Genomic DNA, 19,570 nt, shown 5'->3' on the forward strand with positions numbered 1-19,570 from the left:
ATATAACTTACATTGAAATAACTTTAATTTATTCAAGACATTTGGACTAACTTCTTTTCTTTTTTTGAAGTCTCGATTTTGTTTCAAAGTAAATGAAGATTTGGCTAAAAGAGATGTTATGTTTAAAATTGGTAAACTGTGGAGGGAATATAGATGCAAGCTTTGGAATGAATTTTATGACCCTCTTATGAGCAGAAGTGACCTCATCAAGAATGTTCCAGCTGGATTAAACATGGAACAATGGGTTGTTTTTGTTGATTATCGTTTGAGGCCTTCTACAGTGGTATAGTAAACTCTGTTTTTTATTATTATTAATAAGCTTACTTTAAGTTTACACAAAACTGATTTCATTTTCACTTTGTAGAACATGTGTAATAGAAATAGAGATATAAGGAAGAGACAAATTATTCCTCACACGGGTGGTGCTATGTCTTTGTCAAGAAGAAGAAATAATTTGGTATTTGTTTACTTATATTGTGCTCTTTATTTTAATATATTACAATTTCCATCACATTATACTTATATTATTATTGTTGAACATATAGAAAATTGAGACTGGTAAAAATATTGGACGAGCTGAAATGTGGAAGATCACACATAAGAGGAAAAATGGCATATATGTGAATGAAGAGGCGCTGGAAATTGGGGTAAGTGTTTGGACTACTTTGATGATGATGTATTGATCATAGAAATATATTGGACTGCTTTGATGATGATGTATTGATCATGGAAATATACTGGACTACTTTGATGATGATGTATTGATCATGGAAATATACTGGACAGCTTTGATGATGATGTATTGATCATGATGATATATTGAACTGCTTTGATGATGATGTATTGATCATGAAAATATATTGGACTGCTTTGATGATGATGTATTGATATGGGAAGTGGTGGATAGGAAAAAGAAAAAGCAGGAAATCTAGAAATAGTAATAATAATAAGAATTATAATGATAAAAATGAATGGTAGTTTATGTGATGGTGACAGGCACATAGAGGTATGATAGCATGAACTTAAGTGGAATCAGGGGTGGGTAATTGTTATTTATAGATGAATAGGTGCATCTATATTTAGGGGTATGATTTTACAAATTTTGTCTCTAAGGTTCCATTGGGGAATGACTTGGGCAGCCATGCAAGGGCATTGCTATTTACGTCGAAGACTTGGCATAAGCAACCACATGGTCTTAATTTGGATAGTGATTGATGAGTGAGAATGCTATCATATAGATTTTAGCACTAGATTGATTGATGACCAAACACATGGTCTGTTCTTAATCGCACTAGATTTTAGCATGCTATGGGAAATTAATAATGGAGTGCAGGTATAAAGAACCTTTTACCACAAGAGAATTTTAAAATTAATCAATATTTTCTTTTATAGCATGCTTTAATTATTACGTACCATTATTCCAAACACAATCACATTATTATGTATAAATAATTAATAACCAAATGATAAAGTCACTAATCAATATCTGCATGCATGCTCCCCTTTTTCTTTAGTCAGTATATTCAAGCCTTTAATTTCTCAGTTTTTTTTCTTACCTTTTTACCTTCTTTGGGTTTTAAGTCACTGTCATCAAAATTGTAGAGAATTGGGATGAACTTTGGATGGTTTCTTTTATACCTTACCCTTATTCTATGTTGTAGTTGAGAGTTCAACCATTTCATTATGTTTACTGCTGCTGCCATGATATAATTTCAATTTTATCCAGGAAAAAATTGATGAACTAATGTTGACAAATCCAAAAGGTGGTTCAAATATATCTCCAGAAGATCCAATTGGTGTCATATTTGGTAAGGAGCATCCGGATCGAGTTAGAGGGCTATCATATGGAGCTTGTCCCAGCCTTGCTTTCAAAGGATCCACAACAAGGCTAAGTGGTATGAACCATGCTTCCTCTAGTTCAACTTCATCAAATGTGGAGGACAAGATAACTCAAATGGAAAATGAGCTTGCAACTGTGAAAAATCAAATGAACACTTTGCTTGCTTATATTGCTTCAAGAAAAGACGTTCCAGAACATTTTGCTGCAATAGCAGCTAATTTGGTTCATGCATCCACCAATGAGGTATTAATATATTTAAATATTTATTGGTGTCTTTTATTTTATAATTATAAACATACAAATTCATTAACTTAAAATTATTTATTTCAGGCATCAGATTATGGAAGTGGTGCTCCATCACCTAATCAAGTAATAGGATCAAGTGCCGAAAGCAAAACTGATTAGAGATGTGTGTTTTAATTTTAAACTTGACTAAGAATGTATGAACTTTTGAACAACTATGTGTTGGAATTTTAAACTTAATTAGGGATGTATGAACTTTTTATGTGTTTTAAACTTTTGAACATTATTATGTGTGCTTTAACTTTCAATTACATATAAACATTTGAACATTATTATGTGTGCTTTAATTTTTAATGAAATGAATGGATGATTATAACTTTATCATTATTTTATTTTATTTTGAAAAGTGGTGGTTAAATTTTATAATTGTATAAAACAGATTATAAAAAAGATTATAGAAAAGTGGTGGTTAAATTTTATAATTGTATAAAACAGATTATAAAAAAAGATTATAAAAAAGTGGTTAAATTTTACTTATTCAGTAATAAAATTACGTCAGTTAAAAACGCCACTACTTACGAATATTATGGTGCCGGAATCTTCTTCAATGATTGTAAATTGTGACAATTATAACTGACACTACTTACATATAAAAACCGCCACTACTTACACTATGTTTAAAGTGGCGGGTGTTGCGGCGGGTAACATAAAACCGCCACATTAAACTTTGTGGCGGCCACAAGCGTATATTGTGGCGGTTATAAATGTCACTTTATAAAAAAAAACCGCCACAATATACATTTTTTTTGCAATGAATGTTGAGTAAATAATGCATTTGTGTGTACGAAAACAATAATTAATAGTTTGATACGGTCATGTTTGTTTAACATATTATTCTTATTTCACAATAATAACCATGATCTCGAGATACAATAATTTAACTAACGTCAGCTTTTAATATTAGTTTTAAATAAATAAGAATAAATATAATATCAAATTCTATTTTTCTTCAAACCTTAATGTAAAAAATAGATAATTCTTCAGTCCTAATAAAATATTTAAAATTAATTAATTTGGACTAATAATACCATGTATATTAATTTATTATATATGTATATATATTAGAGATTATATTTTTATAAAAAGCTGAAGATATATTTAAAGAAGAAAAAAGTATAGTAGTTATCCCAATTAGTGATACTAGGTTACTCCTACCTAATACTTTCGCACTTATCGAAAAAGTGCAGAGTGGCCAAGTTCCATGGCATTCAGAAGGAATTTCGTATTATAAAATACAAAATGTTTTTAAATAAAAAATATTGAAAATTGATAGAGATTTCTTTTTCGTGGTTATGAGTCATCAACGGGCACCCTTTGGTGTGGGGCAAAAAAATTCATTAGAAATGGAAAAGAGTATTACATAAGCAACAGACAAAAGGAGGGAAGACTAACGTGCAGAAGCCAGATGGTGATTGCTCAGTGAAACTCAATGTCTATAGTTTTCCAAACCCTCACTGTCTCATCAAAATGATGGAGAAAGCATAAGATTGAGATTAAATATGGTGAATCACACATACTTCTGTCTGCAGGAAGCGTGTAGTTTTTTTTATTTCAGCAACATAGTTTGGTTTATTAATCATTTTATTGCATTCTTTTGATTTTTACGAAGTAATGAAATATTTTTATTTTTAATTGTTGTGTGATTTCTAACCTACTTTTCTCATATTAAGATATTTCAACTTATAAATTTGGAATCTCCAAGAATTTCTGAGACACTATAAAATTTGAATTATTGAATCTACTACAAATTGATCAATAATTAGTAGACTCCGGCACAAACTGCCCAGAGCATCTGCTTTAACACCACGTGAAACTTTATGGTAGAATTTGGGTTCCAATTTAATTCAATTTTACATTCTTTTCATCATATATATATATATATATATATATAGACACACACATTTGGGTGTAAAGTAGCTTAAAAACTCTCATCAACTTATGTTCCGTTTGAATTAAGATTAAGGATGGAAAGTGCGCCGCCACCTGACAAAAGAAAAAGAATAAATTAGAAATTTGATGTATATAATTATTAAAAAAGCATAAGTTTCAAGAATCTAAACTTTTTTGCATAAACATTAAAATTTGAGTGGAAAGATATTATGTTGAAAACTGATTATATTACTATTTATTAATAATTATATGTTTTAGTTTAACAAAAAATATGATATAACAAAATAAAATATTAATAATAAATAAATATTTTTAATTTTTTTTCTCAATCTAATAAACTATTTTTTTTTTCAAACAAAGTTTTAGAGTTTTGAGTTAATCTGAAATAAAGAAGCAATTTCTTCTAATAAATTTAAAATAAATAAATTTGACATGACTTCAAAGTGAGTTATTCTTAGTCGTACTGCATCAAAACTTAGATCAACCCAATTAACTTAGATCTCTAATAAAAAGAGTACAATCCAAAACAGAGATTATGAAACAACATATAAATGAAGACTTTTAAGCTTAAACTATAAGACTATTATGGCCAATGCCACAATGACTCAGAACTCATAGTAAGTGGTTGGATTTTGATATTTACACCTCCTTAATTAATAAGTATATCCCTATAATATTTTCTTAATAGGAAAATATCCTTTTACTATATAAACCTTTTATAATTATTTCCTGTTTTTTTCTCAATAAAAAAAAGATTTCCCAATAACATTAAAAGAAGCATGTTCACCAGGAAAAGAAAAATCCAAGTATATGCCAAACATCGTACTTAATTTAGGGAATACATTTATAATATTTTTAATAAAGAAAAAATATATGTTTAATATTTAATGAAGAATGAAGATGAGATGCAAACATATAGTTTAAGAAATAATGAAGATGAGTTTGAGAAAACAGTGTTGATGGGGTAAAAAATGGAAAAAAGAAGAAATAGAGTATTTTAGTGATAAAAATATAGAGAGAGAAAAATGTGGTAGACTTATTAATTCGGAGGATGTGAATATCAAAAGTTTACTTGTGGGGGAGTTTTCTTTTTTGCTACTTGCCTTGCATACTGTTTACCTCTGTATGGGCTTGGTCATACCTTTTGGAAGCAGCTGCTATTTATTGCTGCAATGTATTCTTCGGCTCTTTTTTCATGCACTTCATAATTTTATTTTGGAACAAACATGATCCATAAGATATTTGGATTGAAAATATCTTCTCGATTTTATAATGTATTTAAAATAAAATAAAATTATAAAATCTGAAAGTATTTTTAAATTATAAAATTCAAAAAATACATTTAAAATTTTGTAATCTAAAATATATTTTTTAAACAAAATATATATTGTAGAATTCGAAAGGTATTTATGGATTTAAAGATATCTTTCAGATTTTTACAATTTAAAAGATGTAAATAGAAACAAATATACTTTTAAATTGTAAAATTTAAAATATATTTATTTAAATATAAAATAATCTTTTCATACCATATTCTTTTAGGATTCTTTCTTCCTACACCTCCATACCTTTTTATGTCACCCCATATTAAATATGAAAATACCATTTTATCTTTTTTTTTTCCATTCCTTGGATTTGAAATAATAAGCCTATGGATTATGTAATCCGGAAGTCAATTTCATATTTAGAAAAAACTTATGAATTATGTAATCCGAAAACTAATAACGCATCTAAAAAAAAGCTTTTGGATTAATAATTTGGAAGCTAATCTTATGTATAGAAAAAACTTTCAGATTATGTAATCCGGAAGTTAATCATAAAAGACTTCTGGATTACATAATCCGGAAGCTAATTCTGAATCTAGAAAAAGACTTTTAGATTATGTAATCCAGAATATTGAAAAGGATATTTTTGGAATACGAAAAATTTATGAGGGTGGCACAAGAAGGTATGGAGGTGCAGGAAGAAGCAGTATTCTTTTAGTGTAGGCAACTTAGCCCAGCCCGTTCAACCTTATTGGGCTTAGACCATTAGATATTTGAAGAAAAAAACTTTAGAGATTGACAAATCCTTATAAGTATTTAAATAAAACACAGCTCATAAACCAGTAGTTACATGTGACTATCTAAATAAAAGGTATAAATACGTTTGAATCCTAGAAGTTTTTAATAAATTTTTCATTTAGTGCTTTTTTTTTTACTTCGGAGATCCCAAACTTCTTTTATTTTGTATTTTGTCCCTCGCAATATATTATTTTTATTGATGTATACATCGTCATATAATAATAAAAATTATATTAGTTATTGTGATACAAAATTTTAGGAAGCAACAGATAAAAGTAAAAATATTTTAGAGACCAATTTTAAAAATTAAAAATAATGGTAGAGAAAAAAAACGTAGATGCATATTTTTTTAGGGACGAAATACACAATTTGTAAATATTTCAACAAGAAAAATTCCAAAACAAATATTAGAAACTACATACGAAATTCTAAATCTTTAAATAATTAAAAACATATTTAAGGGGAAATAAAATATGAATTTTTATAGTTTAGATACAGTTATATTTCATTTTCATTTTTCATAATTATAGAAAATGAATGAATTTTTTTTATTTCTTTTTGGTAAAAAAACATAAGTAACAAATGTAAAAATATGCTAATATGATTAGGTTAAGTGATGCAACATCATAATTGTTTTAAAATGTTTATTCTTGCTAAAATTTCTAATTTCTAAATAGGTAAGACAATCAAGAACAATGGTAGTATCTATATAACAACCTTAATATCAACTACCTAATCACATACTTATGAATATCATGAATGGTTCTTAGTGACTATGTATGTTAAATGAAAGTGTTAAAACTACACAATATTAGTAAGAGTTTGGGAATTTTTTATTTCACATTAAAATGATATTTTAAAGATCAAACATGATCAGTGTTAAAAAATTATTGAATTTAGAATAGGGTGGAGTGAATTCTAAAAGATTTTTAAAATTTGATTAAGTATTTACTTTAAAATATAAGTTGTTCTTATTGAGGATGAATTGTTCTTCTTTCGAGGTGTTTGTATGAGCATTGTGAGTTCTCTAAGTCGTTCTACCGAGTGGTGGGTCACCTGAAAAAGATCATCTCACGCTCGAGTCAGTACGAATATAGGTGATTTGTAAGTGAGTAAGTGAGTATGAGAGATTATATATATTTCTTGATAGAATGAAAGTATTTATAAACTTTTGGATCTATATAGGAGCCTAACAAAGTGACTACTTTATCGTAATCGTTAGACAACGTTTTCTTACATGTGTCCAATTCTTCTAGGTACTTGGCAGTTAAAACCGAGTTATGTATAATGTGGGTAGTTAGTATCAAGCTATAAGATGAACTATTTGACAATTTTTGTCCACTAATGCATAATGAATATACTTATTGCAATAAACATATAAGAAATATCTATATTTCAGGTAATGGGTAGTACAAAAATGTTAACTTACCTTCCATTGTAGAAAATACTTGTTTTTAACTCTAATTTCAAATATGTAATAAGAAAAAGAGAAACAACAATAATTTATGATTTACTTTTATATTATAGCTATATTTAGCTGTCTAATAGCAATTATTGGATTGATATAGTAACATTCAAAGTTTTACAAAACTACCATAATAAAACTATAATGGAAAACTAGCACACCTATCAATCTTGAACTCTAAAAGACCTTTTACTACCTTTTGTGAAATCATGTCTCAAGAACCACCTTAACCTCTTAGTCAAGAACTTACACACAAAAAAATAACAATACAATCATTTACATAAAAAAAATAACATAAAGTTTTAAACTCAAAATTGAATATCAACATCCAAATAAAATCACAATCATTTCAAAACTAATGGTTGAAAGTATGAAATCTTCTAACTTCAAACCTTTGAATCAACAACCACAAGCTACTCTTTTAGCTTTTTATAAAAAAAACACTCACATGTCTACAAATTTTTAAAAAAGTTAAATATTCAATCACCTTGATTTTTTTTATAAATTGCATTTTGACTTAACTCAATTACTTCCTTGACAATGTATTTCTCAACAATAAATGACTCTGGATGATACGAATTCTTCACATACCCTTTCAATATCTTCATGCATCATTCAACTTGGTACATCCAACATAAAAATACAAGACCACATATTCTAATTTCCCTCACTAAATGAACAATTAGATGGACCATGATGTCAAAAAATGAAGGAGGAAAATACATTTATAGTTGACACATGATAATGATAGCCTCATTTTCCAATTCATCTAAGTTATTAGGATCAATGACTTTTCTACAAATTGAAGAATATCCATAGACGAGTGATCACTTGTCTAACATTTTTTGGTAAAATTCCATGAATAACAATTGGGAGAAGGTCTTGCATGAGAACATAACAATCATGAGACTAACCTTAACAATATATAAAACTTAAAAAAAACTAACCTTTGTGTGGTCGAATCATAAGCTTTCAACGACGACAATGTTCAGTGGCGACAGTGAAACAACCCTCTCAATATGCAAACAATGGAAAAATGGGACAGGACAACAAATAACAATGATAGCAAGGAGCAACGATAGTGACGATGAACAGTGACAAAACAAACATAGCTACATAGTGAGCAACGAAGGCAATGGCAACAACGTTTTAGACAAAGCAAACAAATTTCAAGCGCAAAATGAACAGTAAGAGCACGAGAAAGAAAATAGGGTAAGCGCATATTATATCGGTTCTTAGTAATAACCGATGTAATATATGTACCTGACATTAGTTACCTTTTAAAATTTATACATTTTAATACATATTACACCAGTTGGACCTCCTAACCAATGTAATATATCATCTTGAAAAATGTAATTTTTTAAACATTTTTTTCACTCAGAACCAATATATATTACACCGGTTGGGCCTAACAACCAATGTAATATGTCCCTAGAAAAATGTAATTTTTTTACACTCAAATTCAATACATATTACACTGGTTGGGCTTAATAACCAATGTAATATGTCCTTGGAAAAATGTATTTTTTTAAACATTTTTTTACTCAAAATCAATACATAATACACCGGTTGAGAGTAACAACCAATGTAATATATGTCAAATATTTACATAAATGGCACCACATTTTTATTTACACCGGTTTTCATTTAACCAACCTAATATGTTATTGTAGAAAACATTATTTGCACTAGTGATTTTGTCATTTTCAGGGTCATTAAATTATTGTCTACATCCAAGATTGTTTCATTGAAAATAAAATGCTAGTTAACTAGTATCAAATATCCATGTTAGCAAGGAATTCATCACTTATGCCATGTTTGCATCCGGGTGAACACGCGCATAGAATATTATGAAAATAGGTTGTTTGTATCAGTTCATTGGAAGGGAATTGAGAGCGTGAAAATGCAATGAAATAGAGGAATAGGTTCCTCCATGATGTGACGCGATTGCAGAAGAAATACACGTGGACCAAGCTTTATTACATTCTTACCCTTTTGAAAAGCTTGTGAGATTCCTTTGTCAACCATGCACAGTGTCAAAGCATGAATGCACAATTGATTTTGACGAGAGAGAATCGATTCTCATGGTATTTTTATTGGAGAATCGATGTTCTAGCAAGGCATAATAAAGACATATATAATCAATATTTGATATTTCTTTGTAGGAATAATCAATTATCCCCGTGTAAAATCGATTATCCATCATGGTCTCCTTATGATTTTGTTAGTTGCTCCTTCTGCTTCCTGTATATATGTTATTAATAAAAGTAAATAATAATTAATAATAATAAAAATAAATATAGTTATTCATATAAAAAAATAAATTTATATAATAATAATATTATTAATTATAAAAAACAAATATATAAATGAATTAATATCTTTTATTCAAATATTTTTGTAAACTTACATTTTACACCTTTTAAAATAGTTAAAATTTTTCCCACACACAACACTCACAAACTTCAATAAACCTTTTTAACAAATTCAACATACTCTCAATTCAAACAACTTCACTTTCTTTGTACTTTCCATTCAAATAATTCCAATTTTCCTCTCCATTCCAAATACACAATTAGAGATATAATGTGAATTCATATTTATTTTAAATGATGAGAGTTTTTTCATGTACAAATATTAGTTTCATGTTAATTAAATATCTCATACAAACAAGTCAAAAGACAAGATGTCAATAAAACCCTTTAATATTAACACACATGTTTATTGAGGAAAGTCACCCTCTATATATATACTTTAGGATTTCTTACAAAGTTGATATTAGACTTTGAAATAAATAACAAAATAGAAATAGAAATAAATTAAGTTGGAAAAGAATAACAATAAGTAAGAAATAAAATTGAAAAAGAATACAAAATATTTAAAAATAATGTAATTTGATTTTTGATAAAAAAAATAAAATAAAATATTAAAAATAAATAAAAACATATGAAATATAATATAATATATTCCACAACTTTTACTTCTCTCTTTCCTATATCAAACAATCAATATTATTTCCTTCGTCCTTACTCGTTTACACCCAAACAACCTCAGGGTGTGTTTGGATCCAAGGGTGGTACTGTTGTCGACGACGGAAGTCACAACAGCACCCCATTTGGTTCTATGGTTTGTTGCGGGTGAGAGTGCAGCGAAAGAGAAAGTTGAGGGAATTTGGTTTCTTCTGAAAGGTGAAGAGAAAGTGTCACTGTGCAGTGGAAGTGCCAAATCATCACCACCCATTTCCAATCTTGCCCTCACTTTTTTGCTTTTTTTTTGCTGGATTCAAGAAGCACATGCCTCTGCATGCATGCCAAGTGAACAGCAAGATGCGAAGTGAACAGCAAGAGATTCCTGACTTGGTTCAGGAATCTATTGACCATCTTAAAGTTTGAGACCTCATGAATGAAGTGGGTGAGAGGTAGGTGTGTGAGGTTCCTGGTTTTTCTTTATAAACGTTGCTTCTGAGTGAAACAATTCACAGATAAGCGAAGAGCAGAGCGAAGCATAGAGTGTGTAGTTGGAGAGATTCGTAAGTGATAGTGTGTGTTAGGGGCTTCATTAACGTAGAGGTTATTCATCTGAAAGTGGTGTGTTCATCTCTGGGTTCATCTGTGCCTTCATCTGGTTCATTTGTGGGTTCATCTGAGGTGAGTTCATATGTTTCATTCAACGGTTAATCGATTATGGGTCAAATATCACAGGCAAAATAATCGATTATGGTGGAATCTGCAAATTTTTCGAGGGATAATCGATTATGTATAGTGTGTAAAATGGGTGATAATCGATTATCTGTTTGGGATAATCGATTATGGTCTTTTTTAGCCTATCAGCATAATCGATTATGCTTTGATAATCGATTATGTGATGTGTGTGAAACGGGACATAATCGATTATGTGTTTGGGATAATCGATTATGGTCTTTTTTAGCCTATCAGCATAATCGATTATGCATTGATAATCGATTATCCTCTCTGTGTAAGTGATGCCATAATCGATTATGTTCTTGAATTTTTGAAATAAAATTGTTTGTTAATTTATTTGTTTTCTGGTATTTTCAGGTGTGTTGATCTTCCTATAAGGCATCCTATTGCTGTTGTTGAGTGCTTATCTTCAGGTTTTAATTTTTTTTTTATGTAAAATTATTTTATTTAATTTGTGTTTTATATTTATGATTATGGTTTTGTAATATAATTTGTTTAGAATTTATTTTAGTTTATTATGTTAAGGCTGTTGTTGTAATATAATTTTTTTAGAGTTTAGTTTAGTTAATTATGTTAAGTTGTTACTAGATAGTTAATTAAATATGTTAAGGAGTTTAGTTAATTAAATTAATTTTTTCATGTTATATTCCAAATTTCTATTTTTTTTAAAATATATTTATTTTGCTATTCATAATAATGAAAATTATTATTAAAATTAATTTTATATATATTTGTATATATATAACATAACATAATTTATAAAATCATTTATAATATTAAAATTATGTAAACAAATTAACTTAAATAAAAAATAATTCTTAATTAATAAAATGTTAAATAATATAATTATACTTTAATTTTAAATTATAATTAACTAAAATATGAAATAGGATTAATCATTATTTTTTTTTATATACAAGGGTAAAATTGTAATCTCACAAACTTTACTATTCAAAATAATTTATAATATTCTTACAACTATCACATCACTCACAATTTCCAATAAACTTTCCTCACACATCCACTCTAACATACCCCAATCCAAACAACCTCAACTTTCTTCACACTTCCACTCCCACTCACCCTCAACTTTCCACTCCCCCACACCCCCTAATCCAAACACACCCTCAAAGTTCACCAAAATTTAAATATTACTGATTTGATAAATCTTTTATACTTATTTCAGTGTTTATTGTATACACCTATGATATTTTACAACAAAAGTTCATCCATGCCGAACTAGCTAAAAGTTTCTTACGAGAAAGTCATAAAAACTCCAAATATAAAAGCTAACTACAATGATTATTGGAATTAGTTTAAATGGTTCATTTATGATATATGAATTCCGATTTCTTTACCAATACTTATCAATTATTTATCATACACTTGATTGAGACATGTACTCCAAGCAATCCTGTGTCACTCGATTAACTCCGATCTAATTTGAATGTACAATCCTTTGAGTTACTTTATTATCTTGATAATATAAAAATCAACATTATTTGTTTTTTTGCATTAAAAATATTTAAATCATAAAGATATTTTGTGTTTGAGATTTACTAATATAAAAACCAACATTAGTTATTTTTGCATAAAAAATATTTAAATTGTAAAGATACTTTGTGTTAAGATTTAGTAGATTAAAAGGGATATTATATTAATTTTAGAAAAATATAAATAATTCAAGAAAAAAATTATAATTTAAATATACTTTGTATATTTCTTTATGTGCGCTAGATCCGCGGATTGAATTTTATTTTACTTTATTTTTCAGTGTATATATTATCATATTCCAGTGTGTTTGAAGAAAATAAAAAAAAAAAATTCTATTCATCGCACCTACAGTAACCTAACGACTAAATGAATCTTGCCAATTTAAAAAGACTCTGTTTTTTTGTTGGAAGAGAAAAAAAACAGTCTGAAAAAAAAGCAAAGAAATTGAGGGATTCAAAAAACCTGGAACTCAAGATTTGGATTGGGAGAGAAGAAAGATGGAGTCCCCAATCTCAATCTGCGACGCAGAGATTTCTCTTCAAACGCAAAACATCGACGCTTTCACCGCTTCTTTCGCCGAATCCCTTCATTCTCTCCTTCCCATTGCGCAAGAAACCGCTCGCTGTCAAGGTCCTTCACTTCCATTCCATTCAATTATCTCATACGCTTTCGTCTCACAGATTAGGGTTTTCCACTAAGCTCCTTTACTTCACTACCTTCGTCTTAGGGTTTCCGTTCTCACTCTCTCTCTTCTTTCTTCACAGTTCAACTAGACGAGGTAAAAGCTAAACTCAGAGACACCGAGGATGATTTGGTCAAAGCACTTGCAGGTGACTTCAACTTTTTCTATTCAATTTTAATTTCGCATTTCCGTTTCAATTTTCATTTCAATTCCTTTTCGCCGTCAAATATCCGCTTATATTTTTACGCGCAGTCAAGACTCGCAAAGAGGCCAAGCGAATGGCGTTGGTGGATGCTGTTGCTTCTGCAAAGGCTAGAGTTGAAGTCCTCAATGCAAGTATTCAGGAGCAGCGTACCAAAAAACAAGAATATGCTGCAATTATATCTCAACAATCTCTTGGTAATTCACTTCCTTCTCTACCATATGCAACTTTCTTGCTGGATGCTTATATATTTATATGTATTATCTTTCCTTCTGGATGCTCATTTATACTGTATAGTTATTTAATTTAGTATTTGCAGAAAAGTGAAGGTACTCAACATTCGCTTATTATATTATGTTGTGCAAAAACTAAACAGTTAACTTTGTTGGTTGTCTACGAATGTTTGTAGTTTGAGATATTTTCTAGTCTGTATGTTTATTTTGTTTGCAGGGCTCATCTTTTGTGATGACGAAATTATATGTAAATATGAACACGATAGGGTTCATCATTGTGGCATTAACGTAGCCAAGTGCCATCTTGCATTGGCATTAAAATTACATTTATTGAGGTTGTCACGCCTATTTACTGACATTTTTGTTCTAATAGCTACTTCAACATGCAGTCTATCTTCTGTTTCCTTTTCTGGAAGCAAAGAACTTTTTAGGACAGGAATTATAAGACAATCTTTAATATAATGTTTAATGTTTTAAGTTTCACTTGTTGTAAAAGAAATTCTATGAAGGTTGTCATTTGTGCCCTCTTGCCTCTTCAGGACATATTGGAATTGTGTTTGTGTCTTTTAACTTGTATATATTTGCATTGTTCTACTTACTATTGGATATCTGCATCAGGAGATATATTATAAACAATTCTAAGCTAATTTTTCCTCACCCTCTTCTCTTTTCTTCTGTAAAAGCTTTGGCTGCATCTAAATGGAAATTAAATGAAAGCGTTGAACAGAAAGATGAAACGCAAGAGGTCATTTCCTGGTACAATAGGGTCCTTGGTTTTCATGTAAAAGGCGGACGTGGTAATTGGTTGACATTAATCTTTTGTACAAGGATTGTTTTTTCTTCTGCAAATTGATATCCTAACTAGTTCTTCTGCTCTTCAGGGGTAAAATTCACATTCAAGAATATAAATCTGAACAATCCAAATGAGGAGTACTTTTTTACTATCTTCCATGAAAAGGATACATATTCATGTAAGCATGGTATCTGATTTTGTATATGATCTTAAAAGTATATGGATATACTTCAGGAAGTCTGAATTACCTCCTTTGTCTTTCAGTATTGAGTTGTGAACCTTCCCTCAGTGAAACCAAAGAGTTGATCCACGAATTAAACAACACAAATGATCTATTTAAATTTGTCAGAGCAATGAGGAAAAAGTTCCAAGAAGCAGTGGCACAAGGTACAACAATGGTTCTTTCATTCTTTTACACGAGTGCAGTCATGAATTTTAAGAGTTCTGTATGTTGCCAGATGAATTTAGTTTATTGGGCCTTTGTCCAGTATGATTAATTTTTGAAAATTGAAACCATGTTTACTGAAAACCAAGTGAACCAGAGTTATCTGCCAAACCAATAAGCCTTGGCCAATTCTGCTAGTTTATCCATAGCCATTGTTGTAGACATGGAAACCAATATTTGGAGAAAGGATTTTACTTGGAACTCATGCATAGTTATTAGGAAGGATTGATCTATCTATATTTGTGACCATCTCCTCAGTTGGCATTTGTTTTAAGGTATCGTATTACATTTCCAGGAATCATATTCATAAGAATCTTACAACTAAGAATGTTTTCTTGGATTTTTTAAAAACATGTTTGTTTACAATCTTAATATTCTGAGGAATATTTATTAGAGTTTCAATTAATTTAAATAATAAAAAAAGTAAAAATGGAAGTTACATGAATTCTAGAAAATAACTTCCTATTGTCAGGGTAAGTTTCCCACCTCTCACTGGAAATAGAAAAAGTGCAGGAAAAACACGATAGTGCAACTTTCTCAAGGATAATTTTGTAAAACCCATGGCAAACATGAGAATATTATGTGCCTACGTTTACACTCTATGGAATCAGCTTATATTCTGTTATACAACGGCACTCTTAATCATTTGAACAATTTTTCTTGTTTTTGGAACATTGGTGAAAATGCTGCTTATTATGAATGTTATTTTTTTTTTTAAATTACATAAAAACAGGGAGTTTAGTCGTGACAGATGGTGAACATGAACAGTCTGCTTTTAACTCTGCATCTGCTCCAGTTTTGTCAATGTCATCTGTTAGAAGTGATTTTCTGGGCAAGGAAAATGAGTATCAAGTTGAACCTGCAGAAGGTAATACAAAAGTCGGAAAAAAGCATCATAGAAGGATAAGTGAAGTCTTATCTCCTGGATCTGCATCATCTGTTCGCCAGTTTTCTCGTTGAAGGTATGAGATCTCAACTGCTGTATTTATTAACTTAAAATTCCTGTCTCATCACACAGCATTATCCCCATCCAAGATCATTCTTTTCACAAAGATGCTCTCCTGTTGACCATTGCCCATCAAAATGAATGATTAAGAAGTCAGTCCTTTTATATCTTTTTCTTATCTATTCTTGGTGTCATCAGTCAATCTTAGCTTAGAGAAAGATGATAATGCTTACCTGACTCAGAATATCCAATTTTATCCTTGATATGGGCGCTGTAGATGCTGAGAATTTTATATTAGTAATTGAATTGTTATTTTTTGAAATAGCCTAAGTGAGTGGAGTTGACTTTGACCCCATTAGTTTTTTAGATTAAAACTGAATTGAGTTTTGCCTATAACTTATAATTATAACAAGGAATGAAAAGAGGAAATTCTTATGAACTTGATTCTATCTCTCTCTCAAATTTCTGGTCAGACGGAAATGTGTACGAGGAGGAAGGATGAATTTTTTCCCCTTCGTTATGTGATTGAGTTTTTCCTCTTTTTTTATCTGACGCTGGTCCTTAATTACATGTTTAGGTTTAATTGTGCCATTTAATTGCAATTCCCTCTTTTATAGGTCTTTTTCTGGATCAGAAATATAATTATCTTTCTTGGAATAATTGCTACGCCATACTGTTTTATGTGCATTGGCCCTTTTCAGTAGTATCCTACAATTCCTTTTGGATTTTTCTTTACGGATGATGGTTACGAAGGATGGGGGGTTTTATCTTTAATGCATTTTTGGGTTCTGTGGTGCATAGATTTGATGTCGGGGGTTGCTGTAATCTCAATTTTGACATAATTTAATTGAGAATAAATTGATATAATTCTTGTATATAACTATGTATGCATACAACAGCCAATACCTGTCTCGTTTATATGACAGACTAGGAAAGAAAGTCGAGGGGAGGATGCTAGCCACGTCATTTGTTGATACAGATTAAGGTTGACGCATAACTCATGACTCAGGTTGCCAAGTTAACAAATAGACACAATTCCAGACATTTCTGCATTCTAGATGTCTCAATCTGTACATATTGATCAGATGATCTCCACAAAACAGGTCAAGCGTGAAACTATATTGGGAGGAGGAGATTTGTTGTAGTTTAAAAGTTCTCGACATCTTGTAATATCCATTTTTCTTTTTAGTTTGTTTAGCTTGTTGCTAAACTAGTTAAGTGAAGCAATGTATTCGAATGGTTCTTCGTGATCTTTCGTTTACCCGTGTTCAAAATTTTCAATTTAACCAGTTATTGTATTGAACTTTTGAGATTGATTCTAGGAAAGATTGTCTCGTGACCTGGATATTCCAGATTCTAGTTGAAATAGTCTGACACAACAAGACTCGGGGCTCGTTCATAATATGTCAAGTAGAACTAATTATGAATTGTTGAACGAAATAACCATTTCTGCTGTACACAACTTGAGGAAATGTGGCATTCAACTACAACACTCTTAGTTGTTGTTTTGTTGTGAAATTCAAATGATTATAATGTAGATTTGTAACGTTAGAGAGATGATAATATAATTGTTGTTAGATTATCTTGAATTGTTTCTCAACGAATTTAATAGTAAAATCAGTAAATCGGTGTTTAGAACTAACAATAAAGATAAAATTTAAAACAATAAGATAAAAGGAGTTGAGATTGTTTAACATAAAATATAAAAGAGATTAAAACAATAAAGCGGTTGATTCCTAAGTTTTTCCTCTAATGAATTCTTCATAGGTCATCCATCCTTCAATCCTCAAATAGAGCTAAACGAGATTGAATATGCATTGATCTAATTTAATTTGAAGATCACTAGTAAAACATGCGTCTACTGGATTAATTAATATTCACTTTGTTCCATGTGTACATTCTATAGGAATGCTTATCTACTCTCACGAATCATGTGCCCAATAAATTAATTAGAACAATGCGAACTAATTAAGAGATTAATTAGAACAATGCGAACTAATTAAGAGATTAATTAGAACAATGCAAACTAATTAAGAGATTAATTAGATCAATGCGAACTAATTAAGAAACCAAAATTTAAGATTAGGAAGACGGTCAATCATGGGTTCTACAACCTCTCACAAACCAATTTTTATCATGGGTTCTACAACCTCTTAGTAACCAGTTTTTCAAGAGATTATAATATTAAAACAACTATTGTAGACAATTAAAAAACGAAATTTTTATTGATTAAAACCTCATAATTCAATGGGGAATTACAAAGGAATCAACTTAAAAGGTTTAGCCTTTCATGTGGAGACAAAACAAAAAAAATCCAAGAAGAAAAAAACCTAAGAAAACCCTGTGTAACTCCCCTTTCTCCTTGAGGCTTGTATCTTTTATAGGTTTTTCTACTCCAAGAATCTTGGAAAAAATATTTTGATTTAGATTTTGTCAATAGTTTATCAGTTTCCAACTTTTCAAAATTTTGTATTTTTCAGAAGATTTGCTTCCAATTCTTTTTCTGAGATATTATATATTTTATTTTCTCTTTCTCCTCAGATTTTGTTTTCTGTTTTGATTCAAAGAAAGAACTTGAACTTTTACATATTTAACTCATTTGTAAAAATATACACTTCCTTCATACTAATCTAAAACACACAAAATTAATATAAAAAATAGTAACCCAAATAAACTCAATTATATGAATATGAATTAAAATAATAAATTTATTTATTATTATAATCAAATAACTTATAATTAAAATAATTAAAACTATTAAGTATGAAAAAATATATGCTCGTAACTTTTTCTTCCACTTTTTGCCAGGAGGAAGAAAAAACAAATAACAACACGCCTTTTGTTCTCTTACATATTCTTTGTTTTAATGTGGAAAAAGTGTTAATGTTGGGTTGGGATTCAAAGAGTGGTTGCCGGTGGATTGTAGAGACCATTTCTTGCAACTTGGTGAAGGTTGGTTGTTTGATTGATTTGCCCGTGTTTGATCATTATGGTTACTCAGTATAATTTTTTGAAATGAGATATCAATTAGTGAACTTGTGTTTGACCTCATTGAATTTAGATCATGGTTATGGTTGACTAGTAGGAAGTTGAAGGACTTGTCTTGAGTGGTCTATGATCTAAAATAAAATAATGCGCTTAAAGGGTCTCTGGACAACATGTATGACATGATGGTTGGGTTGCTATAGTTTAACTTTACGAGCTGTTAAATGTCTTGTTGATATTAGATATTTTGTTTTTGTATATGGATTTGGTATCCTTCTACCCTTCTAATATAATGTTATCTTTTGGCTGAAATAAAAAATTAGAATGTATGCCATAAGTGAAAGAAAATGGTTGTAGGCGTTTGCCAAATTGGCACTAAGATTGTGCACATCTTACCATGCTTAGACCCTAAAATAGCAAGAACTTTGTACTGAACTTCTAGATGGAGTGAAGTTTAAACTTAAATTGCTAGGTGTGTGTCTCTATGTCGGCTGCAATTTGATTACGTTGAGATGAGGGGCATAT

General features: G+C 29.7%; 2 protein-coding genes and 1 long non-coding RNA gene across 4 annotated transcripts; all 3 read left to right on the plus strand.

Moving 5' to 3' along the window:
- Nucleotides 1-151: 151 nt before the first annotated feature.
- On the plus strand, nt 152-747 carry LOC137807898 (uncharacterized). Its single transcript, XR_016519178.1, has 3 exons — nt 152-283; nt 365-457; nt 546-747. It is a non-coding gene; the product is annotated as an uncharacterized LOC137807898 (long non-coding RNA).
- A 970-nt stretch (nt 748-1,717) lies between these two features.
- LOC150028863 (uncharacterized) lies at nt 1,718-2,245 on the plus strand. The gene is made up of 2 exons (XM_090300157.1): nt 1,718-2,083; nt 2,171-2,245. Exons 1-2 carry the CDS (start codon nt 1,745-1,747, stop codon nt 2,243-2,245), a joined length of 414 nt encoding a protein of 137 aa, XP_090156283.1. The 5' UTR covers nt 1,718-1,744.
- Nucleotides 2,246-13,071: 10,826 nt separating this feature from the next.
- On the plus strand, nt 13,072-17,426 carry LOC137807899 (kinetochore protein SPC25 homolog). Of its 2 annotated transcripts, none has more exons than XM_068608743.2 (8): nt 13,072-13,389; nt 13,524-13,589; nt 13,694-13,840; nt 14,560-14,673; nt 14,758-14,847; nt 14,934-15,056; nt 15,848-16,076; nt 16,987-17,426. In XM_068608743.2, the coding sequence occupies exons 1-7, from the start codon at nt 13,257-13,259 to the stop codon at nt 16,072-16,074; spliced, it is 900 nt and encodes a 299-aa protein (XP_068464844.1). In that variant the 5' UTR covers nt 13,072-13,256; the 3' UTR covers nt 16,075-16,076; nt 16,987-17,426. The 2 variants fall into 2 exon arrangements, with proteins under 2 accessions (XP_068464844.1, XP_068464846.1); XM_068608745.2 differs by having other exon boundaries at nt 13,124-13,389; nt 16,960-17,426.
- The last annotated feature ends 2,144 nt before the right edge of the window (nt 17,427-19,570 follow it).

Source organism: Phaseolus vulgaris, chromosome 3 (genome assembly GCF_051622355.1).
Source record: "Phaseolus vulgaris cultivar YP4 chromosome 3, ASM5162235v1, whole genome shotgun sequence".
NCBI lineage: Eukaryota > Viridiplantae > Streptophyta > Magnoliopsida > Fabales > Fabaceae > Phaseolus > Phaseolus vulgaris.

What these genes read in the sequence shown, in the direction of transcription:
- LOC150028863 (XM_090300157.1), top strand. Translation starts at nt 1,745, where the DNA reads ATGTTGACAAATCCAAAAGGTGGTTCAAATATATCTCCAGAAGATCCA. An exon ending in TTCATGCATCCACCAATGAG is followed by an intron (nt 2,084 to 2,170) that starts GTATTAATATAT and finishes TATTTATTTCAG; the next exon opens with GCATCAGATTATGGAAGTGG.
- LOC137807899 (XM_068608743.2), top strand. Translation starts at nt 13,257, where the DNA reads ATGGAGTCCCCAATCTCAATCTGCGACGCAGAGATTTCTCTTCAAACG. An exon ending in TATATCTCAACAATCTCTTG is followed by an intron (nt 13,841 to 14,559) that starts GTAATTCACTTC and finishes CTTCTGTAAAAG; the next exon opens with CTTTGGCTGCATCTAAATGG. An exon ending in TGAAAAGGATACATATTCAT is followed by an intron (nt 14,848 to 14,933) that starts GTAAGCATGGTA and finishes TTTGTCTTTCAG; the next exon opens with TATTGAGTTGTGAACCTTCC.